The 24,353-nt window shown below is 54.9% G+C and overlaps 1 protein-coding gene across 2 annotated transcripts in view; it reads left to right on the top strand.

Annotated features, from left to right (window-relative positions):
- Positions 1–23,025, top strand: part of OSGIN1 (oxidative stress induced growth inhibitor 1) — a 34,231-nt gene extending 11,206 nt beyond the window's left edge. Inside the window, exons 2-7 of one of the 2 annotated variants that reach the window (XM_058440441.1) lie at positions 6,890–6,993; positions 14,403–14,501; positions 16,015–16,151; positions 17,322–17,513; positions 17,734–17,825; positions 21,755–23,019. In XM_058440441.1, coding sequence (XP_058296424.1) covers positions 14,435–14,501; positions 16,015–16,151; positions 17,322–17,513; positions 17,734–17,825; positions 21,755–22,700 — 1,434 coding nt within the window. In that variant the 5' untranslated portion in view covers positions 6,890–6,993; positions 14,403–14,434 and the 3' untranslated portion in view covers positions 22,701–23,019. Of the gene's footprint in view, positions 1–6,889; positions 6,994–10,018; positions 10,150–14,402; positions 14,502–16,014; positions 16,152–17,321; positions 17,514–17,733; positions 17,826–21,754 lie in introns of those variants that run through there. The other variant, XM_032156327.2, reaches the window with a different exon arrangement.
- The last annotated feature ends 1,328 nt before the right edge of the window (positions 23,026–24,353 follow it).

The raw sequence follows: 24,353 nt of genomic DNA, 5'->3' as shown, positions 1-24,353 counted from the left end.
ATTCTGGAGGTTTCAGGGCCTTGGTAGAAAAGGACAGGACTCTGGAATCCTGCTTTGCCTAGTGACAGGAGCCCAAAGGCCAGGAGACTCCCCAGAATGCCAGGAGGCCTGGCACTATGGCTCCTCTGCAGAGAAAGGTGCGGAGTGGACCGGACATGGCAGCTCATGCCTATAATCCCAGCATTTGGGGAGGCCAAGGTGGGTGGATCACAAGGTCAGGAGTTCAAGACTAGCCTGGCCAACATGGTGAAACCCCGTGTCTACTAAAAATAAAAAAATTAGCCGAGTGTGGCGCCTATAATCCCAGCTACTTGGAAGGCTGAGGCAGGAGACTTACTTGAACCCAGGATGCAGAGGTTGCAGTGAGCCAAGATTGTGCCATTGTACTGCAGCCTGGGCGACAGAGCAAGCCTCCATCTCAAAAATAACACAAAAGAAAGGTGCAGAGTGCTCGCAGGCTGGGCTGGCCCTGTGTCTGGGGAGGGGCATGGCTCACATGACTGTCAGTTATGTCGCTGACCCTACCTGTGCCAGAAGTCAAGGCCTAGAATGTTTGTGGAGTCTGATAAGAGCAGCACGCAGGGTTTGTTTTGTTTGGTTTGTTTTGTTTTAAAGCAGCTGTGGGAAAAAGAAAAAAAGGAAAGTGACGGTCCTTCCCCCTCCAGAGGGACAATGACCTCTCTGCTGAGGGCAAGGGACTCGTACTGGAGTGGTCACACACTTGTTAGGAAGGAATGGAAGTCTGGGCAAGGGACTGGAGTCTGCAGACCTCCTCATGCTGCAAAGTGACCTCCTGGTGTGCAGGGGACTTGCCATTAGAGCCACTGTCACTGCTGGGTCACAGGAAAGCGGCAGGACCCTTAGGGGCAGGGACACGCAGGAGGGGCTCCAGTTTTCTGCAGAATGAGGGAGGCATGTGCAAGAACCCCAGCCGTGGGGACTGACAGCCCTTCCCGGCAGAATTCTAGCACATGCTTATGGGTTAGGATCCTGTAGGAATGGAGACGCTGTCACCCAGAGGGTCTACCCTGGATTCCCCAGGAGGGACAGGCCACATGCCTGTCATTCTTGCTGTGCCTATGGACGGACTGGTCCCAAGGAGGGTATAGGCAGAGAGGCCCCTGGTGGAGTTTCTCATCCTGTCCTACGGTAGCGGCTCTCAAACCCAAGCAAGCATCAGGACCACCCAGAAGGCGCGTGAAAGCGCAGGTGGCCGGGCCCACACCCAGGACTTCTGATCTACTGGGTCTCTGGTGAGCCTGAGAATCTGCATTTCTGATGCATTTCCAGGTGCTGCTGGTGCTGCTGATGCTGCTGCTCCAGGGACCTGCACTTGGAGAGTGACTGCCCTGGAGGGCAGTTGTTGGGAAATGCAGGCTGCATGACAGGAAAGTCAGTGGCTGCAGAGAGCTGGATGATTAACGCCCACAGGGAAGGCCCAGGGTTTGGTGGACAGAGGTGGGGGGTACCCACCGTTTACGGAGGAGCTAGGACATGTCAGGCGACAAGCCACCTTGGGGAACAGGTGTTACTATTCCTGTTGTGTAGATGAGGAGACTGAGGCTCAGAGAAGAGAAGCAACTTGCCCAAGAACACCCAGCTAGGAAGTTCCAGAGCTGAGACGCAACCCAGAGTTCCTGACTGCATGGACAGGACCCTTTGCACTCAGCCCTCTTCCAGTAACAGAGCTATTCCCACTGGAGACAGCATCTCTAATGGTGAACCACAGGGCTCTGTCTTCACCTTTGGCCAGTTCGAAATGATCATCAAACATGTAAACGTATTGCCAGGCTCACTCCTGTAATCCCAGCGCTTTGGGAGGCCGAGGCAAGCGAATCGCTTGAGTCCAGGGGTTTGAGACCACCAGCGTGAGGAAGATGGTGAAACCCCATCTCTACTAAAAATACAAAACTGAGCCAGGCATGGTGACACATGCCTGTAATCCCAGCTACTCAAGAGGCTAAGGCACAAGAATAGCTTGAACTCAGGAGGCAGAGGTTTCAGTGAGCCAAGATCGCACCACTGCACTCCAGCCTGGGTGACGCAGTAAGACTGTCTCAAAAAAGTAAAAAGTAAATATGTGAAAGGCGTGTCAATCCATATGCATACAGTATAAAGCCAAGAGGAGCCATGCCTGCTGAAAAATGTTTTAAGAGTTGGCCGGGCGCGGTGGCTCACGCCTGTAATCCCAGCACTTTGGGAGGCCGAGGTGGGCAGATCACCTGGGATCAGGAGTTTGAGACCAGCTGGCCAACATGGTGAAACCCCACCTGTACTAAAAATACAAAAATTAGCCAGGCATGGTGGGGCATGGCTGTAATCCCAGCTACTTGGGAGGTTGAGGCAGGAGAATCACTTGAACCTGGGAGGCAGCGGTTGTAGTGAGCAGAGATTGCACCACTGCATTCCAGCCTGGGTGACAGAGCGAGACTCCATCTCAAAAAAAAAAAAAAAAAGAGTCTATCAGCAAAATATGAAAGCAACAGGATTCATTCATTCATTCAGTTAATATTTATGGAGCTACCGTTATGCCCTGGGCTCTGTGCTAGGCATCTGTGATACACCGAGTGAACTCAGCAAAACACAGAAGGTCCTTGTCCCACCGAATTGCCTTTCCTTAGGATTATTGTTCATTATACAAATATAATAGAAATTAGAATTTTAAAAACTCACATAAAATTCCTTGGCCCCAGCAATCAGTCTAGCTTCTTTCTTTCTTCCTCATCCCTTTCCAGCTCCTGCCCAGCGGCCTACACATCGGACACGGCATCAGCCTGGTCTCATCACCTGCTTGTCTTATTGCCGCTCTGCCGCCTGGTTCTATAACTCCATTTCTTAAGGCTGCATCATATTCCTCTCTGGGCATTTGCCTGTGTTTGCTGAATGGTTCTCATAGTTGGACACGGAAGTTGCTCCCAGTTTTTCACTATTAATATTAATATTAGTATTAATGCTGCAGTTGATGCCTCCTTGTCTGTTGTAACCATTTCTCTCTTGGGGGTTTTTCCCCTGGAACTTTTTCCTTTAAGATTGTAATTTGGGCCCAGCCTGGTGGCTCACACCTGTAATCCCAAAACTTTGGGAGGCTGAGGTGGGTGGAGCACTTGAGGTCGGGAGTTCCAGACCAGCCTGGGCAACATGGTGAAACCTCATCTCTACTAAAAAAAAAAAAAAAAAAAAAAAAAGAAAGGTTGTTAATTTGGGGATCAGGGCCACGCTTAGGATGAATGACATGAAACGCCCAATGGGAAATGCCAAATTCAAAGTCCATTGAGTTCAAAGTCAGTGTTACGGGAACTGAGTCAAGGAAAGGGCTTATCCTGCACGTGGTGAATGAGCAAGGTGCCGACAGGGTTCTCTGTTCCAGGTGGCCGATTCAGTGGCCCTTTGGGCTTCCCATTAGCCACACACCCCCCCACCAGGGTCACCAGCAGGCCCCTGCCATCCTGCTGGCCTGGCTCCTCTGAAGATGAACTTTTCCTTTAGAACCTGTGGCTGTTCCTTCAACGGGGCAATGAATGTATTTTATAAAATAGATGGGCTGCTGGGTGGAGGGAGGTGTGATGTATGTGGCACCTCCACAGGCCGGGCAATTTCTAGGTTGTGTCTCAGCTCATCCTCCAACAGCCACAGGGACAGAGGCTCTCAGCCCAGACCATCACCGGGGACAAAACTCCCCATGTCCAGCCACACCCCAGCCCAGGGATGTCAGACCCCTCTGGGCCGGGGCCTGGGCGTCAGTGTATTTTAAAATCTCCCCAGCCGATCGCAATGTGCAGCGGAGACAGAGGCTCCGCCAGCAGACAGGTGCCGCTATCCCCGTCTCACACACGGAAATGGAAGTGCTGAGAGGTTCAGCCACAGGCCCGGCGTCACGCAGCCGAAAGTGACGGAGCCCAGTCCCAGCTTGTCTGACGCCAAAGTGGAGGGCTTTTACACAGCTGGGCCTCACCTCCTGACCACTGGAACTCTGCGACAGGCACATTCCCTCTCCTGCCGAGATTCTCCCCTGGGTTTTGGGAAAAAGAGGGAGGAATCAGGGAAGACAGGATGTGGCTGCCTGAAGACACGGGAACCTCCCCAGCCTCACCCCAGTGCGGCCACCCTTTCCCACCCTCCTCCTATGGCTCCTCACTTCCCTCTACCCGGTTCCCTGGGCCCTGGGTCCCCAGCTGTGACACCATCTTCTCCAGGGGGCAAGAGTGACCCTGCACCCCCACCCCCTGGAGCTAGGTGATGCTCTCTTCCCTGAGCAGGGCGCTGACAGCTCACGCCCATGCCCTCAATGGCTTTGCCTCCAGGCAGACTAAAGTCTGAATCCCTTTACCCCACTTCATTTTCTATGGCCTTGGGAGGGCTCCTCCGGCTTTCTTCATCTGTAAACTAAAATCGGTATTGTAAATATCTGCCCACCTCTGTGTGTTCTGGGAGAATCGATAACAGAGTGTGGGTGAACAGGCTCTGTAAACCTTGTGGCACCAAACAAATATTAGTTGTTTCATGAGCTGGAATGGCCTAATCTCTTCATGCCACAGCTGGGGGCAGGATGGGCTGACAGCCCCAGCTCTGCCATTGACCATGACTTGGATCACACCTTACACTCAGGGCCTCCGTTTCCTCACCTGTAGTGTGGGGAAAATAATAGCACCGTGCCCTCCTCGCTGGACTGTTGTGCAGGTCTAAAGCATGGGTCCAAGAAATGCACCTACAGTGTCAGTGGCCGTGGACATGGCCAGGCCCTTCAGGACCCGCAGGCCATGGCGAGGTGAACCTGGCCGTGTCTCTGGACTTGTGCCTTTGTATCTGAGGCAAGAAGGAGGCTTCCTTCATTGTTTTGCTGTGTGTCTTTTCCTGGAGGTGCCCAACTCTGCAGCTGGGTTCGAGCCTCAGCTCTGCCACTCACACTGTGTGGCCTCAAGCTTTAGATCGGCCTCTCTGAGCCTCAGCTGTGCCTAAAGAACCCTCTATTCACAGTGCCCAATGCCTGCAGGTGTCCAGCAATGGCAGAGCTGGGGGAGCCACTGGATGAGGAAGAGGGAGGCAAGAAACAGAGGCGGGAAGGGATGAGGAGGAGTCAAGAGAGGCCCCTTTGAATAGCTCTGGGATTTCGTAGGCAGAGAGGGATGGTGGTTTTCCAATAGGGGACCAGGGATCCATTTTGATACCAAGGACACCAGGGATGCAACCTGAGGCCACCCCTACCCTCTTCTCCCCTGGCTTCTCAGCTCCTAGGCAGCCTGCAGGGGGGCTGAGGAAGGCCTGCAGAGGGGGCCTGCCATCCAGCACCAGGGCTGCTGTGTGTGAGCTCCCCCCCCAGTGCCAGGCCCCTTCCTTCAGCCTGCACGGATCAGCTGCCAGCACCCCAACACTCCACATTGGCAGGAGCAGTACACAGATGGGGAAACTGAGGCTCAGAAGAAAAGCACCTCTACTGGCCACACTGCCCGCCTGGGCACTTGCGGCACTGCGGGGTGACCAACCGTCCTAGTTTACCCAGGCCTGGGGGTTCCTGGGACAGAGTGGGGCTTTCAGCGAGAAACCCTGGAATGTCCCAGCTCCTGTTAGCAACAGTGCCGAAGTCCACGCCAGCTCCAACAAAGACCCAACGAGAGCCACATGTGTGTCCTCCAATGTCCCAGTAGCAAAGTTAAAATAAAGAGATGGGTGAAATTAATTTTAATAATATATTCTTTTTTTTTTTTTAAGATGGAGTCTCACTCGGTCACCCAGGCTGAAGTGCAGTGACTCAATCTTAGCTCACTGCAACCTCCACTTCTGAGGTTCAAGCAGTTCTCCTGTGTCAGACTCCTGAGTAGCTGGCATTACAGGTGACGGCCACCATGCCCGGCCAATTTTTATATTTTTAGTAGAGATGCGGTTTCACGACATTGGCCAGGCTGGTCTCAAACTCCTGACCTCAGGTGATCTGCCCACCTCAGCCTTCCAAAGTGCTGGGATTACAGGCGTGAGCTACCACGCCCGGCCTAATTTCAATAATATATTCTGTCTATCCCAGCATGTCAGATATTTTCCTTATTTTCATTGCAACATGTAATCCATATTAAAATTATGAATGAGATATTTTACCTTTTTGGTACTAATTCTTTGAATTCTGGTATGTATTTTACATTTACAACTAGAGTTGACAAAATACAGGCTGCCAGGGAAATTTGAATTTCAGATAACAAGAAATAAACTTTTAGTGTTAAGTATGTCATGTGCAATATTGAAGATACACTAAAAGTTTATTTCTTATTTATCGGAAATTCAAATTTCCCTGGAACCTCTGTTTTCTTTTGCTGCCTCTGGAAACCCTTTTGTGAGCGCGCCTGAATTTGGAGGATCACGTCGCGAGCTCTCAATAGCCACTTGAACTCATGGCCTTAAAGAGCACAAGGCAGGTCCAGGGGAACCAGGGCTCCCACTGGCACCCAAGACAGCCAGCCCCCTCAAGTCAGCCTACAAAGACCCACTTGGCTCCTCCCCTCTCCACGGCCCCTCTGACCACCGCCCTTTTGCCTGCCTTTAGCAGTGTCGGTCTTTGCCTTAGTCAAGCTTTCTAGGAGCAACTGAGCAATTCTGTTCCCAATAATCACCTGACAGGTAAACAAGATGGCAGGGAGGAAAGTCCACGTCTCGCCCCACAGTTCTCCATATCAGCAAATCTTCCAATTCTAGAACAAGGTCAGGGTCAGCAGGGGCAGGGCAGGTTTGGAGGAAGGCCAGGCCAAGCCCAGGAGACGAGACAGCGTCCAGGGAAGCCCACCTCCTTCCTGGGTCTCCCCTCCGGACCCCCAGCCTCGGGCCTTCTCAAGCCCCAGCCTTAAGGAGTTGAGCACTCCAGGGTAGGGGGTCTCTGATCCTGGGTGCATGTCTCTCTCTACCTCAGTTTACACATTCACAACGACTGGGAAGCTGCAGACCAGGCGCGGTGGGATGGGCAAGTGGAGACCAAGAGGCTGCTGCCAGGGAAATATGCAGTGCAGACAAGAGGTACGTCGGCCGCAGCTGCATCCCTCCCCGCCCTCATGTTCAAAACCCCTGTCTAGGTCCTGGTGTGTTGGAGCTGCACATTCATAGTGTCAGAGTGTTGGTCACAAGGCCACAGCTGGAACAGAAGCCCAGAGAGGGAGGCTTCCCACCCCAGGTCACACGACACACCTGTGGTGGGGCTAGGCACTGGCCAGGAGCTGGGGCTCAGAGCAAGGGGCTTCCTGCTGCCCCTCCACCACGTGGGGCACTGCTACTGAGGGCCCATTTCCCCTAGGTAAAACTGAGACTGAGGGGACCATGCCTCGTCAAAGCCTACCCAGCCTGCCAGGGCTGAACCCACAGGCAGCTCCCACGTACCCAGCCTCATGCAGGGTGCAGCCCCAGGCTGGACGCATCATGTGATTTTGGGGGCCTAGTACTACATGGAAATTCAGGACATTCATGTCAAAATTAACAATTTTAAGGCAGTGGCAGCAGAGCATTAAACCAAATTCCGGGCTCTTCTGATCACAGGGCCCTGAGCACAGGTCACCCAGGGAAGCAGAGGAGGGGAAGGAGAGCCCCAGCTCAGTCCTGGCTCCCTCCCCAGCCCTCCAGGCTCTCTGTGCACATGGCCCCAACTGTGCCTAACCTCTTCCCTAAGCCTTTTTCACCCCAGCTTCTCATTCTGTCCCCTAAACCCTTACCCCAGCCATCAGGCCCTCCCTTAGTGCCAGCATGGGCACACACGTACACACACACATGCATACATAAGCACACGTGCACACATGCACACACATACTGGCACACACGTACACACACACATGCACACATGAGCACATGTGCACACATGCACACACATTCTCATTCTCTCTCTCTCTCTCTCTCTCTCTCTCTCTCTCTCTCTCTCTCTCTCGCGCGCGCGCGCGCGCGCGCGCCCTCTGTAGGTTCCTGCTACTCTCACACCTCATCAGAGGTGTTTTCTACCAGGACCCAGCCCCAGCCCCTGCCGGCAGATGCTCTGGGGCCCTGGGCTGTGGCTTTCAGGCTGTGCATGACTCCAGGGCAGGGCTGTGGCCACCAGGGCCAGGATGAGGGTGAGGACGGTGAGGCATCACCTCAGGCACAAAATTTTAGGGGCACCAAAGCACCGCCATCACCAGAATGCATACTGTGTCCATGCAGTGTTCTTACAAATCAAAATTCATGAAAAAAATACAGAAGGGAAAAAATATCAAACTTTTATTATAAACACAGACAGCATCGGAAGTCCTGGTTCTCCTCTTTGCATCAGCCCCAACGCACTGCTCTGGAACCTGTCTGGGTTTATCCTGGCTTTTTTGCATTCATTTAGATTTTTTTTAATTGCCTCAAAATATTATTTTGTTTACTGGTTTTGGTTCCCTCTTAAAGTTTGCACTCAAAGATGCACCCCCATCCCCCACCCCTCCAGAGTGGCGACAGCAACATCAACACTGAAAACAACAGCGAATGGACACTGAGGTCACGTGTGCACCACAGCAGCTTCCTTTCCGCCTCCTCCTCCCCTGCTCCCTTCTCCTCCTCTTCCTGCTTTCTCCCCTCCTCCCTGCCTTCTCCTCTCCTCCCCTCCCTCCTCCCTCCTCCTGCCTCCCCTCCTACCTCCTCCCCTCCCTGCTCCTCCTCCACCCTCTTCCTCCTCTTCCTCCTCTCTCCTTCTCCCCTCCTTCCTCCTCCTCCTCTCCTTCCTTCTCCCTTCCTCCTCCCCTTCCCTCTCCTCTTCCTCCTTGCCTTCTCCTCTTCCCTCTCCTCCTGCCTTCTCCTCTTCCCCTCCTCTTCCTCTTCTTCCTCCCTCCCTCCCTACTTCCCTCTCCCCTCCCTCCCTACTTCCCTTCTTCCCTACTTCCCTCCCTCCCTGCCTCTGTTCTGTTTAACCAATATTGAGCGCCTATGTGTGCTAAGCGCTATTCTAGACACTGGGTAGAGCAGTCACAAATACACCTCCCTGCCCACACAAAGCTCACATTCTGGTTTGGGAAGAGAGACAATAAACTAATTCAGAAATAGGCCGGGTGTGGCATCTCACGCCTGTAATCCCAGCACTTAGGAAGGCTGAGGCGGGCAGATCATCTGAGATCGGGAGTTCAAGACCAGCCTTGCGAAAGTGGTGAAACCCTATCTCTACTAAAAATACAAAATTAGCTGGGCGTGGTGGCGCATGCCTGTAATCTTAGCTACTTAGGAGGCTGAGGCAGGGGAATCGCTTGAGCCCGGGAGGTGTAGGTTGCAGTGAACCGAGATCACGCCATTGTACCCCAGCCTGGGAAACGAGGGAAACTCTGTCTCAAAATAATAACAATAATAATTAAGAAACAGCAAGGTGTGGGGTGTGCAGTGCTACCCACACAAAACGGGAGAGAAGAGCCGGGGAGCAGGCTTCAAGTTCTAAGCACGGCAGCCAAGGAGGATGTCATTTAAACCCTCACAGCCACTCTGGCAGAGACAATCTGTGACTTGGCCCCAGTTTTCAGATGAGGACACTGAGGTGCGGGCCCTAAGGCAGCTTGCCAGAGCCCTGCAGCCGGGAAACGGCAAAGCTGGATTCGCAGCCCAGGCAGGCTGGCGCCAGAGGGCTTCTGGGGGTTGGAGGGTGCAGTAGAATCCAGGTGGAATGCGGGAACTGGACGGGGTTTCGCCACTTAAAGGGACTGTTATTTTAACTGTGTGCGGGACAAAGCCGTCTCCTCCTCCCTTATGGCAAAGGCCAGGCTGGCTCATTCAGAGGTCACTGGTTCCTCCTCCAGAGACTGAGCCCCAGGGATGGGGGTCTGGCTAGCGGGAGGTGGCTGGGAGGGAGCGCCACCCTAGGCCCCCTGGCAGGCCGCCCAGCAGGGGCCCTTTAAGGCTGGCCATGAGGCAGGCAGCGTGACACCCGCGCAGTGTGCGAGTTCATTCATCACGGGCCCCTGCTGACTCACGCTTATGAAAGTGATTTTCCTGGCCCCGCCCACTGCCTGCGCCGCCTCCTCCCTCCCCGTGAAATACCCTCACTTCCCTCTGGCGTCTCAGAGCCTCTCGGATCCCCACCGGGTAATGGGTGTCCCGATCTCGCCGGGGACTCTGTGATCCGTGATCCCCTGGCCCTCCTAGTGCACAGCTTGGCCGGGCTCACCGGGCTCCTGCACCACTGCCTGTTAGGTGAGTGTCCGGGGCCAGGTTCCAGGGCAGGGAATCAAGGCACACCCCAGGCACCAGTGGCAAGCCCAGCTGGACCGGAGGGTCTACAGAGCCCTGGCGCCAGGCAGGGATCCCGGGTGGTCCTGAGTGGAGGCCCTCCCCTGGGTTCTCTGGAGCCCAGCAGGATTCTCCCCTACCCCAGGTTCCTCCCAGATCCTCAGCTGTGTCCCTGTCCAGGTGCCTGGTACCCTCAGCCGAGCAGCTGAAGCGGCCACAGTCCCAGCGTACCCTGGCCCATGTGACCGCCGATGCTAGCAGGAAAGACGGGTGTGGCCAGCCCGGGCTTGCTGCCCAGCTGTTCCAAGGCCACTGGGTCGGCAGCCAGGCTGGGTGCCCTCTGGGTTTCTGCTTCTCCTGCTCAGGAGGGACAGAGCCCGTGGGTGCCCATGAACAGCCCTCACCCCCGGAGGTCCCAGCGACTTAGCTTCTCTCAGGAGGCTCAAGAGTGTGGCGGTTGGGAGGGCGGTCCGTGGGAGGCTGGGGAGCTGCGGGAGATCCTGGGCTCCAGGTGTGCGGCACAGGGATGAGGGCTCATCTGTGATAAATGGCAAGTGCCACTTGCGTGGACAGACCACCCCCTCACACTTTAGCCCCTCCAGGGCTTCATGTCACCTTCTTGGTCTCCCTGTAATCAGCTGTTTTACTGGAGGGGACGTCGCAGAACTAAGATTTGTCACATGGCCGTGGTCTTGGACCCTCCTAGGTGACCTGGGGCAAGACGCCCACTCCTCCTAACCAGCGTTTCTTCCTCTGCACAATGGGGATAAGAACACCCACCTCTTGGGGTGTCTTCAAAGGCAAATGAGTAAATGGCCACTAGAGGTGCCAAAGAAATGCAGACATACAGGTGTCCCAGAGTCTCAGAGCAGTTTGCAGCTTTAACAACCTCAGAAGTACAAATGCTGCACACTTCAAAGAAACGTCAGTCGAAGGTGCAACTGTTTTCATTTCTTTTATCCTGTTTGCCTTTGTGAAATTTGAAACATCAATTTTTAATGTTAACTTCTTTCCATCAACATCTGCTGTCTTCAATTAAAGGGACTTAAAAAGATAACATTAAAAATTGATTCTTCCAACTCCATAAAACTAAAAAGCACAAAAGGAATTGAAACGAAACTTTTGAACGCTCTTTGGTAAGTTGGCAGCATATTTGTCCGAGGTTATGAGTGACAGCGTCAAGCTACTTTGGACTTTGGGACATCCTGTGTCACTCTGCACAGGAAGTGACTTCTCAGGTCCAGCCCCTGGGCGGTGACTTCAGGTATGTGGCATCCAGAAGCTTCTGTTCAAGTGCCTGAGGACAGTCCCAGGAGGGAGCCCTGGACTTGGAGCCCCAAAGCCGTGGTGGTAAATCAGTGTCCTCTGCTGCCTGCAAAGGGTGGGAAGGGGCAGCCAGTTCTGATTCCTCATTGGCCAACAGGGGCTCCTGCAAGTGCCTTTCTTGGGGTGGTGGGAAAATCCAAAAGAACAAAGGAGGGGCAGGGCATGGCCCAGGGCGGGCGCACTGGGGCAGATGGAGCAGGTTGGCTCACTCGTTTGGTGAAGGGGCTGGGGTGCCTGGGGGTGTCAGCCCACGGGGATCAAATATTGGTTCCATCACCCACCGGCTCTATAGCCTCAGGGCATGACTTCACCTCTCCTAGCCTCAGTCTCCTCATCTGCAGTGTGGGTTGCTAGGAGGATCAAAGGAGGTGATGTGGGGAAGCCCTTTACCAGGAGTTCCCATGCTCCCCAGTGGCTGCTGTTCCCGGGGACCATGATGAAGACTGAGAGGCCCGGAGCCATTCAAGGGTACCAGGAGCGAGGCAGAGAAAGCACTCTGGGACCCGCAGTCCTGTTCTCCAAGGCCTCTGGGTATGCGCAGCACCCAGGGTCAATGAGAAATGATCCCTTCCCAGCCAGAACACCAGGTCATCAGCTGTCTCTCTGCCTCCTCGCCTGCCACTAGCGCTGCGACAGAGCAGTGGGGGACCCTGGAACGGACACTGCACATTCCACCCGGCAGAGGGGTCTCAGCAGGAGCTGTCGCAGCACTTGGGGCACAGAGAAGGCTCTGGAGCAGGGCGGTCTAGGCTCTGATCCATCCCAGCCTGCAAGAGCTGGTTCAACCGCCTTGCAAACTATAAAGGGCAGTGAGAAACTCTCTGGCCCTCAGAGTACTTACAACAAACCGATTAAATAAGGATTCAATTTGTTAATGTGTATTAAGTGTTGAGATCATGCCTGGCACCCAGCCCACTCCACAGAAGTATGGAAATGTCAGCCGCATGCTGCCTTTGTTGTTCTTGTGACTACTACTATTATTATAATTGGTGGCGGCGTCACCCTGAAATCCCCTCCCCAGGCAGGCAGCTGAGCATGAAGAGGCCATGTGGTCCCTGGTGACTGCAGGATGTCACCTTCTTTCTCTCTGGAAAGGGAGGAGGAGGTCTTCGGTGCTGGGCACGTGGGCTTGCCTAGACAGGACATGGTGGCTGTCCCTGGCCCCCACGCCAGCGGAGGCAAGAAAGGCTATGCTCAAGGGAGCAGAGAGCACCGACACAGGGGTCCCTGACAGACCCCTTCCCCGCTGGGCACATCCTCCCCCTGGGAGCCTCCTTCTCCTCATTTGCAAGACAGAGGTGACAGGGCTCACCTCTCAAGACTGCTGAGCAGGCTGGATGCTACTGCTTAGATGCAACCTCTTTGCACACCGTAGAGTGCTGTAAGAAGGTCAGTTGTTGTCACTGTGGGGGCGACACATAGGTCCTATCAGTGGCCTATCTGTACGGCAGTGTCTCATCCGTCTCCTCGGGACCTGCCTGGAGGTGGACAATGGCTTCTGTCACCCTGCACACATCAGAGGCCACACACTGGTCTCAGCTGTGTTTGGTTGGCCTGTTAAGGATCTTCCAAAACTGTGTATTCATTCATTGCCCACTTCTTCAAATCAGATCATTCACACAGAAATCCAGACTCCCACCTTCTCTGGAAGAATTCTGGAGGCAGGTGACCCTGGGCCCCCACCCCTGGCCACTCTGGGTGGTCCAAGCCCTGTGCCCGCCCACTCTTTCCCCTGTGAGTGTGACACCTGGATGGGCCCTGGATCTCCACGGGGGACAGGCCGAGTGGCATGTGTGGTGGCACTGGCAGGGCCTTGGCACCAGTGAACCCTGGGTTTCAAAGCCAGCTGTGTGACACTGAGAAGCTTGTGTGACCTCTCTGAGCCCCGTTTACACATCTGTGAAATGGGACATTAATATGGCCAGGACTGCACAGGGTCATTGTGAGGCGGATATGAGAAAAAACATGTGAAATACCCGGTACAGAGTAAGTGCCAAATGCTCACCATCCCTGTGCCCACAAGAGTGTTGCCTTGTGGGCCTCAGGATGGCAGCATGTGGCCCTCCGGTGAGGCTGGTGTCCGCTGCTAGCTGGTGTTGGGGAGAAGGTAGGTCTGATGCTCCTCTGGGCACCGGTAGCTTTAGGACCAGCGCTTGGGTCCCTTTGAGCAATTTGGGCCTGGGGCCAGCAGAGGGCGCAGCTGCCCCAGAGATGGCAGGTTCACTAGCACGTCCCCAAACCTGGCCACTGCTTCCATTTCCCCAAGTCCAGCCCAGCCCCTGGGGCAGGCCACAGCGCTGGCCCTTTCCCTGTGGCAAATTCACTCCAGGCAGGTGCTTCCCGTCTGTGATCCTACTGTGTCCCTCAAGCACCCTAGGAGGTAGGGACTCATTGCTTCCATTTTACAGATGAGGAAACTGAGACCCAGAGAGGCCCAGGAATGGGACAGGAAGCAACTTGCCAGGGCTGGATGACGACTCCAAAGTCCACCAGGCCACACTGGGCCCCACGGAAGGGCCTGGCGGGGCTTGTTCCTGGGTTGGGCAGGAATGGTCTCTCGTGAAGACAGATAATGAGTTTCCGGGACTGTTACTGCCCCAGTGAGATGGGCGAGTAGAGGGAGGCTCGGAGGGACAGTGGCTGCCTGGGGCGACCAGGCCGGAGCAGGGGAGGGCACATTCTGCATGACTGGGGAGGGGTGGGGCAGACGGCCTGTTTGGAGCAGAGGCTGTGTGAGAGCAAGAAGGGAGTCCCGTCAGATACGCCTCCTGGGGACCCCGGACCAGACCCTGAGGGCCACAGGAGGCCACCCTAGCTGGGAGGTGAAGTGGCTGTGTGGACACCCAGGCCTCACCTGAACGGACTCTTCCTTCCCCTCTCCCCCACTCCAGGTCCGCTGCCAGCCCCAAGCCCCCCACCAGCCATGAGCTCCTCCAGAAAGGACCACCTCGGTGCCAGCAGCTCAGAGCCCCTCCCAGTCATCATTGTGGGTGAGTGTCAGGCTCCAGCCGGGGAGGGGCTCCGCTGAGCCTTCAGGGTACCCCCCAGGTCTGAGGGAGGAGCTGGGCAAGTCCAGGCCTGGCCTCTTTTTTTGTATTTGGGGTTTATTTTTTATTTGTTTGTTTGTTTGTTTATTTTGAGACAAAGTCTCACTCTGTCACCCAGGCTGGAGTGCAGTAGTGCAATCTTAGTTCACTGCAACCTCTGCCTCCTGGGCTCAAGCGATTCTCCTGCCTCAGCCTCCCAAGTAGCTGGGATTACAGGTGCCCGCCACCATGCCCAGCTAACTTTTGTATTTTTAGTAGAGATGGGGTTTCACCATGTCGACCAGGCTGGTCTCGAACTCCTGACCTCAAGTGATCTGCCTGCCTCAGCCTCCCAAAGTGCTGGGATTATAGGTGTGAACCACCATGCCTGGCCCAGGCCTGGCCTCTTTACAGTGGTCTTTAAATTAAGCCATTGAGCGTTTACTGTGTGGCCAGTGCTAGGCTTAGCAGTTTATAAACTGTCATTCCCTTTCACACTTGCGAGAACCCAGGGGTCTAGAACACACTCACGAGCTGGAGGCGACCCGGCGTGGGGCAGGGAGGCCTGGTCCTGAGCCCACACTGGTCCCATGACTACCCTGCGTCCAGCACTGTGCCAGGTGCCCACACAAGAGGACACACAGCAGCGGCTTATGATTCCTGTCCTCTGTCTGCAAAAATGGAGACAGATGACCCCCCAGTATGCAGGCGTCCAATTGAGCCACGTGAGATGGTCATTTCTGTAAGGCAAAAGCAGATGGGTGCCTGTGATTTCATATGGTTCCTCCTGGTATCCTACATATGAGTAATATTCCGAATCAGACGAGATAAGAAGAGGGGAAAGGACAGATAAAAAGAGAAGCGCTATCACAGGGCTGTGCCTGGTGAATTGCCCAGGAAGTGCCACAGATGGCGACGCAGTTCTTCAGACGTGCAAGCAGCAGACCCAACAGGTGGCTCAGCACCCCTGAGCGCCCACGAGCACCCACCACTCAAGCTCGCCCCCAGGCCACGTAGCAATCTGTGCTACATTCACTCATCCATCTGACCTAGTTCTTAGCAATCTCAGAATCTCAGTCGTGTCGTCAGACATTCCCTCTGTCTGGGTTTTAATCCCGGCTCGTCTACCTTCCAGCCGTGTGACCACAGGCAAGTAACTTGACTTCTCTGTGCCCATTTCCTCAAGTATAAACGGAGGAAAAGAGTGGCACTTACCTCGCTAAAGCTGTTGTGAGGCTGTTGTGAAAGCTCTCAGTACAATTCCTGGCACATAGTAAACTCTCAGCAGTTGTTCATTCCTTCTTTTTAAAATTATTATTAGGCACAGTGTCTGGCACAGGCTAAGGGCTTAATAAAAATTTATTTTTATGAATGAAGGATAAATGGATGAATGCACCACATCTAGATCAAAGCCCTCCACAGTAGTGTCCCCCACCTGAAAAGGCCACCCCCTTTAACCTCCACCCTCTCTCCCCAGGTAATGGCCCCTCTGGTATCTGCCTGTCCTACCTGCTCTCCGGCTACACACCCTACGTGAAGCCAGATGCCATCCACCCACACCCCCTGCTGCAGAGGAAGCTCACCGAGGCCCCGGGGGTCTCCATCCTGGACCAGGTGGGTCAGTGTGGGGCCAGAGCTCTGGGTAGGACACACCCGCCCTTGGAAAACTAGCGCAGCTTTCCCAGGGAAAAACAAAAGTGTGTGTTTGCTGGAAACAAGACTAAACACAGAATTCGAGAGTCCACAAAGTCAGCCACGGAGATCGTGAAAGAGAAATTGGAGACCCACAAATGCCACATGGTCTAGGGCTCACTATGCCCTAGACCCGTGGTTCTCAACGAGGGGATGATTTCTCTCCTCCGGGGGCACCTGGCAATGTCTGGAGACAATTCGGGTGTCATGGCAGGGTGGCGGTGCTACCCAATCTGGCAGGGTGGAGGCCAGGGATGCTGGCAAATGTCCAACACTGCACAGGACACCGAGGGTGGTGAGCCTGAAACATCTGCGGTGGAGTTTCTCAACCTTGGCCCCACTGACATTTGGATGACTTTGTTCTAGCTACAAAGAATGATCTGGCTCCAATGTCAGTGAGGCCAAGGTTGAGAAATTCCAGCACAGATATTTCAGTCCCACTACCTCCTGCCCACGAGGGTTCGCAAATCCTCCCTCTGTACCCCTTGTCTTCCACTGTGCCCCTCCACGACCTCCCCTTGTCGACCTCCCTCGTCAGGCAGCGTACATCCTCCGGTTGCCTTCCCGCCCCTGAGGTGGAGATGAGGAAATAGGTCTCGACCATTTGATCTAGATCAGCATTTTTCAAAGTGCTCTCTATAGAATACTAGTTCCTCAGTATAATATACAGAGGAAAATGTCCCCACTCCAGTAAAACAGGGACACACTGGGTTCGGCAAAGTTAAACAGGTAAATGATGGCTGCAGGACTTGTCAGAGCCTTCAATATGCCTGTCTGTGTCATCTGCTGTTAAGAGGCAGCACCTCCCAAGCTGATCTGACCACGCTGATAATAGGGTAGGGATGTAGGACCAGGCAATCGCTCCAGTCTCATCTAAGCTTGCCCATTTGGTCTGTACTCTGGGGCCCTTGGCCTCCTGGGAAGACCTCAAAATGAGAGCTTCAAACCGCCCTCAGTGTGCGCATCTTTCTGAGCCCCTCCGGTGCCAGGGAAATGGCCCGGCCCCAGTCCCCACATGCCTGCCCAGCCTGAGGCTCTGGGAAGACAACCCCGCCCTCCTCCAGCAGCCCCTCTGACCTGTGCCCCCTCCAGGACCTGGACTACCTGTCCGAAGGCCTTGAAGGCCGATCCCAAAGCCCCGTGGCCCTGCTCTTTGATGCCCTTCTGCGCCCAGACACAGACTTCGGGGGAAACACGAAGTCGGTCCTCACCTGGAAGCACCAGAAGGAGCACGCCATCCCCCACGTGGTCCTGGGCCGGAACCTCCCCGGGGGAGCCTGGCACGTGAGTGGCGCAGCGAGGGCATGCCTTGTGGGGGGCTCTCTCCCCCGTTCTCCCCACCTGGGGCTGGGACTCTGGCATCTCCCTTTCCTCATTCTGCACCCCTCAACCCTGCCTTTCCCTCCTCCCTCTACCCAGCCCCAGCAAAGGCCTCCCATGCTCTCTAGCCCCAAATGGGTTCAGGCGGGCAGAGGCCTGGACCAAAGCGTTCCTTTCCCTGCAGTCCATCGAAGGCTCCATGGTGACCCTGAGCCAAGGCCAGTGGATGGGTCTTCCGGACCTGGAGGTCAAGGACTGGATGCAGAAGAAGCGAAGGTGAGGCCGCCCCGGGACGCCCTGGGGGACACGGAAGGTTGGGCCTGTGAACCCAGAAAATCTGAGACAGGTCTCAGTTAATGTAGAAAGTTTATTTTTCCAAGGTTGAGGACGCGCCTGTGACAGCCTCAGGAAGTCCTAATGACATGTGCCCAAGGTAATCGGGCACAGCTTGGTTTTACACATTTTAGAGAGACATGAGACATCAATCAATATTTGTCAGAAGTACATTGGTTCGGTCTGGAAAGGTGGGCCAGCTTGAAGCAAAGGCAGGAAGCAGGGAGGGGGCTTCCAGGTCACAGGTAGGTGAGAGATAAACAGTTGCATTCTTTTGAGGTTCTGATGAGCCTCTCCAAATAAGGCGATCAGATACGCATCTATCTCAGTGAGCAGAGGGGTGACTTTGAATGGAATGGGAGGCAGGTTGGCCTTCAGCAGTTCTCAGCTTGACTTTTCCCTTTAGCTTAGTGATTTGGGGGATTTCACAGGCCCCCCCACAGTGAGCCCAGGAGCCAGAGGTACAGGGGCTTCAGGATGCATCTGGTCTGTCTTCCTCTTCTTCCAGGGGGGAAACTGAGGCTCAGATAGGGAAAGGACTTGTCCACCCCACATGAGATGGGGTGAGCAGCAAAGCTGGGCTCGCCCGAGGACCCCCTGTCCCGTGCAAGCGGCGGACCACCCTGTCACATGGCCCCCAACTGGGCCTCCCCCTAGTGCCCCAGCCTCTAAGGAGGGGGTCACAGCTGGCCCCTGACCCCCACGCCCTGCCCCGTTCCTCTGGCCCAGGTCCCCCAGTCCTTGTGGTCTCCCTTCAGCCCCTCCATTCTGAGCCTGGCCTAGAACAATCTTTCTGGGTCAGCTAATAGGGTGACTTTCTTTTTTCTTTTTTTTTTTAATGCTTTTGCTACAGGTGAGTTTCATCCTTAACCATGAGCCCACACGTTGGGTAAATTAACTCACCTAAGGTCACGCAGTTTATTGGAAATGGAGAAGGAAAACAGCTCACCCCAAACCCACACTTCTCCCCGCACTTTCACTCCTGGGGATTTTCTCCACATCTGGCTTCCTGCCCCATCATGGCCACCCCAGAGAAATGGTTTGTGAACCCTGAATATTTGAGGCGGGTCTCAGTTAATTTAGGAAGTTTTGTTTGTTTGTTTGTTTTTAACGAAGTCTCGCTCTGTCGCCCAGGCTGGAGTGCAGTGGCGAGATCTCAGCTCACTGCAAGCGCCGCCTCCCAGGTTCAAGCCATTCTCCTGCCTCAGCTTCCCGAGTAGCTGGGACTACAGGCACCCACCACCAAGCCCGGCTAATTTTTTTCATATTTTTAGTAGAGACGAGGTTTCACCGTGTTAGCCAGGACGGTCTCGATCTCCTGACCTCGTGATCCACCCACCTCGGCCTCCCAAAGAGCTGGGATTACAGGCGTGAGCCACCACGCCCGGCTAATTTAGGAAGTTTAATTGCCGCGGTTGAGGACGCACAACCATGACACAGCCTCGGGAGGTCCTGATAACATGTACCCAAGGTGGTCAGGGCACAGCCTGGCTGTATACGTTAGGGAGACTTGAGACATCAATCACTATATGTAAGATGGACATTGATTCCATCCAGAGGTGGGACGACTCCGGCAGGGAAGGGGTTTCCGGGTCTCAGACGGGTGAGAGACAAACGGTTGCATTCCTTTGAGTTTCTGATAAGCCTTTCCAAAGGAGGCAATCAGATGTGCATTTATCTCAGTGAGCAGAGGGAAGACTTTGAGTAGGATGGGAGGCAGCTTTGCCCTAGGCAGTTCCCCGCTTGACTTTTCCTTTTACTTAGTGATTTGGGGGCCCCAAGATTGATTTTCCGCTCACAGTTTCAATCACTGAATAAAGGAGTTCCAGTCCCTGCTCCTCCTGGGGTGCGTCCACTCAATGAGAAGCTGCCCCAGCGCAGATACCTGGGTGCAGTCTGCCTCTCGGGAAGCCCTGCTTCCTCCGCCCCCAGGGCTGTGACCAGGCCTGTGTCCCCAATGGCAGGCACTCCAGGCGTCCCCCTCCAGGCCTCACTATGTCTTTGATGCAAAGACTCTTCTGCATGTTTGGCAGGAAGACATCCAGGTTTGTGTAGCTATGTGTTAGTAGGCAGCCAGAAACTTACATTTCACTTGTAAGCACAGCCTTTTATAGCCTCCTTTTGCATTTTCACATTCTATCCCAAGCATTTCATGTGGCGAAGTCACAGGGTTCAAAACCATCCTTTTACACCGCCTCACAATATTCCCAAAGGCGAGTGAGCGTCCCCAGTCCAGCAAGTCTTCACCAAATGCTTATGATGTGCCAGGCCTTGAGCTTAGACGTCAGAGCACAAAACCACTGCAGACACACCCCCTGCCCTCACGGTGCTGCCAAGGTTACCCAGCCCCTGCCAGCCCTGGAGTGTTCATTCTTTCCATTGTGTCATTATTATAAATAACTCTGCACAGAACATGCTCTTGGGACCGTTCTGTATCACAATCTTTAAAAAAACTGAGAAAAGGAGAATGACTGCCCACAGAGATAAATTCCAGGGTCGCAGACGGGCTGCGCTGGGTTGACTGGCACGGCCTTGGGGGTCCATTGTCAGCTCCTGCTACAAGTAGCCAGACAGCAGGTGGCACAGGATTCTCCCCTAAGGGAATTCATCTTGAACCATGACCCCGCAAGCTGGGTAAATTAACTCATCTAAGGTCACACAGTGAGATACAGGAAGGTGCTAGGATGATGCTAAAGCCTGTCATTCAACCCCCATAAGAATGGGCCTGCAGTCACTGCCCCTGGAAAGAATGACAATCAAAACAACAACAATAATAATAAAATACCCCCTGCTACTTCGTGGGCTGGGAACGATGGTGAGTGCGTCACATGGGAGTCTTTAAATCAACTTTTAAATTGACTACATATAGGCCGGGTGCAGTGGCGCAAGCCTGTAATCCCAGCACTCTGGGAGGCCGAGGCCGGTGGATCACTTGAGGTCAAGACTTCGAGACCATCCTGGCCAAAACGGCAAAACCCCATCTCTAATAAAAATACAAAAATTAGCCAGGCGTGGTGCTGCACGCCTGTAGTCCCAGCTACTCAGGAGGCTGAGGCGCGAGAATCACTTGAGCCAAGGAGGCAGGGGCTGCAGTGAGCTGAGATCACACCACGGCACTCCAGCCTGGGCAGCAGAGTGAGACTCCGTCTCAAAAAATAATAAAATAAAATAAAATAAATTGACTACATATAGAAAAGTACATAACTCCTGTGAGTACAGGTTGATGAAATTTCTCAAGGTAAGCACAGAGAACCAAGAAGCAGACCCCCTCCCAGAAGCCCCCATACCCTTTCTGATCAGGACCCCCTGCCCCATCCCCGGAGGTAACCCCTCTGTTGACGTCCATCTCCATAGATGAGTTCTGCCTGTTTCTGAACTCTATAAAAATGGAATCATACCATATTTAATCCTTTAAGGTGACAATCATGGTGGCCTGTCCCTACATGGCACTTACTTCCAGTCAGGTTCCATCCTAAGCACTTTGTTTTTATCAGCTCACCAAATCCTCTCCACAACCTCACGAAACAGGTCCTGCCACCATCATCTTCCTCATTTTGCACACTGGGGAAACAGACACAGCTCCCTGATGGCAGAGTCAGGATTCGAGGCCAGGCAGTGTGGCTCTGGAGGCTGCACTCTGCACCCACCCCTGCAGCACCCTACACCACCTCTCCTGAGGCAGGCACCCTTGTTAGCTCCATTTTACAGGAGAGGAGATTGAGGCTTAGAGAGGTTGAATTACCTGGCCTAGTCCCACAGCTACAGCCTAGTCCAGCTCCAGGGACTGACACCGCCCTGGACATCTCCCATCCCACCCAGCCCCCCAACCCCTAACAGTGTCTGACTCTGGCCTCCTGCATCCTCCCCAACAGAGGCCTTCGCAACAGCCGGGCCACGGCCGGGGACATCGCCCACTACTACAGGGACTACGTGGTCAAGAAGGGTCTGGGGCGTAACTTTGTGTCCGGTGCTGTAGTCACAGCTGTGGAGTGGGGGACCCCCGATCCCAGCAGCTGTGGGGCCCAGGACTCCAGCCCCCTCTTCCAGGTGAGCGGCTTCCTGGCCAGGAACCAGGCCCGGCAGCCCTTCTCGCTGTGGGCCCGCAACGTGGTCCTTGCCACAGGCACGTTCGACAGCCCGGCCCGGCTGGGCATCCCCGGGGAGGCCCTGCCCTTCGTCCACCATGAGCTGTCTGCCCTGGAGGCGGCCACAAGGGTGGGTGCGGTGACCCCGGCCTCGGACCCTGTCCTCATCATTGGCGCGGGGCTGTCAGCGGCCGACGCGGTCCTCTACGCCCGCCACTACAACATCCCGGTGATCCATGCCTTCCGGCGGGCCGTGGACGACCCCGGCCTGGTGTTCAACCAGCTGCCCAAGATGCTGTACCCCGAGTACCACAAGGTGCACCAGATGATGCGGGAGCAGTCCATCCTGTCGCCCAGCCCCTACGAGGGTTACCGCAGCCTCCCCAGGCACCGGTTGCTGTGCTTCAAGGAAGACTGCCAGGCCGTGTTCCAGGACCTCGAGGGTGTCGAGAAGGTGTTTGGGGTCTCCCTGGTGCTGGTCCTCATCGGCTCCCACCCCGACCTCTCCTTCCTGCCTAGGGCAGGGGCTGACTTTGCAGTGGATCCTGACCAGCCGCTGAGCGCCAAGAGGAACCCCGTTGACGTGGACCCCTTCACCTACCAGAGCACCCGCCAGGAGGGCCTGTACGCCGTGGGGCCGCTGGCTGGGGACAACTTCGTGAGGTTTGTGCAGGGGGGCGCCCTGGCCGTGGCCAGCTCCCTGCTAAGGAAGGAGACCAGGAAGCCACCCTAACACTCGGCCAGACCTGCTGGCTCCCAGGCCCTGAGAGGACAGAGATGACCACATCCCTGCTGGATGCAGGGCCCGTCCAAAGATGCCCCAGGGAGGGGCGTCAGCCCATGTTGCTGGCCTTTGGGGTCAAGAGGAGTAGGGATCCCAAGCTGCCCTGGACTTAGACCAGTGTCTGAGGTGGTAACAGTGGCCGCAGGCCAGGGTCGGCCTAGACCTGGGATTTGTGGGGAAAGCTGCTGGTGTGACCCGCTGAGCAACCAGCCAGGAGACCTGCAGGCCTGCGCCTTCCAGAAGCAGGTCCCAAATAAAGCCAGTGCCCACCTGCATTCATGCGTCTGAGGACTCTGTGCTCAGGGAGGGAGCTGCATTCCCGGAACCCTGCACTGGGCTGGGGGGAAGGGAGGAAAGGGGATTGTGGGAGGAGTCCTGGGGCATGTGGTCCTGGATGAGGTCCATGGCTGGGGCCTTAGGGTACAAAGGATGGTGCCCCAAGTGTGGGGGCAGTTGAGCGGGCAGCTCTACTTGAGCCTGGGGGCAGGAGTGGCGGGTGTGTGCAGGCAGTGGTGTCCAGGAGGGCGCTGCAGCCCTGCCCCCTCCGCAGCCTGTCCCAGGCCTCCCTCCTCTCTGTTCTGCCATGCGGCCTCCTTTCAGTCCCTCCTGCTGGCCAGGTCTCTGCCTGCCCCAGGGCCTTTGCACAGAGAGTCCCCAGCCCAGGACGTTTTCCCGCCATTCTTTAACTCCTCTTGCTTGGGATGTCTCAGCCTAAGAATCATTTCCCCTAGGAAGCCTCTTCCGACACAAATCCCTCCACTGCTGTCACAGCACACACTCCTTTCATGGTCCAAGGTGCTACCTTTTCATAGCAGTTCAGGTTTTTTTTCTTTTTTTTTTTTTTTTTTTTGAGACAGAGTCTCATTTTATCACCCAGGCTGGAGTGCAGTGGCACTTGGTTCACTACAACCTCTGCTTCTGGGTTCAAATGATTCTCCTGTCTCAGCCTCCCAAATAGCTGAGATTACAGGTGCCTGCCACCTTGCCCAGCTAGTTATTGTACTTTTAATAGAGACGGGGTTTCACCATGTTGGCCAGGCTGGTCTTGAACTCCTGACCTCAAGTGATCCACCCTCTTTGTCTCCCCAAAGTGTTGGTATTACAGGCATGAGCCACCACACCCTGCCAGCAGTTCAGTTTTAATTGTTCATTTGTTTGTGGAATCATTTTAGTGTTTGGCTCTGCCCACTTGGATGTAAGCTCTAGGAGCTCGAGGAGAGCAAGTACACCATCTGTTTTGCCCATTGCTGGAACTCAGTGCTTGGGCACCTGCCTGGCACCTAGTGGGTTCTCCTTAATTTATCTTTTAAATGGATGGGTGGATGGACGGATAGGAGGATGGGTGGGTGGGTGGGTGGATGATAGATGGGAGGATGGTTGGATCGATGGGAGGATGGTGGGTGGGTGGATGGATGGATGGATGAATGGGCAGGAGGGAGGGTGGGTGGGTGGGTGGATAGATGGGAGGGAGGATGGATGGATGGATGGATGGATGGATGGATGGATGGATGGGAGGATAGATGGATGGATGGGAGGATGCTGGGTGGATGGATGGATGGATGGATGGATGGGAGGGTTGGTGGGTGGATGGATGGATGGGAG

The sequence above is a fragment of the Hylobates moloch genome, unplaced genomic scaffold (assembly GCF_009828535.3).
Source record: "Hylobates moloch isolate HMO894 unplaced genomic scaffold, HMol_V3 SCAFFOLD_6, whole genome shotgun sequence".
Classification (NCBI taxonomy): domain Eukaryota; kingdom Metazoa; phylum Chordata; class Mammalia; order Primates; family Hylobatidae; genus Hylobates; species Hylobates moloch.
Note: the sequence above shows the minus strand (reverse complement) of the source record. Positions and strands in the feature narration are given on the sequence as shown.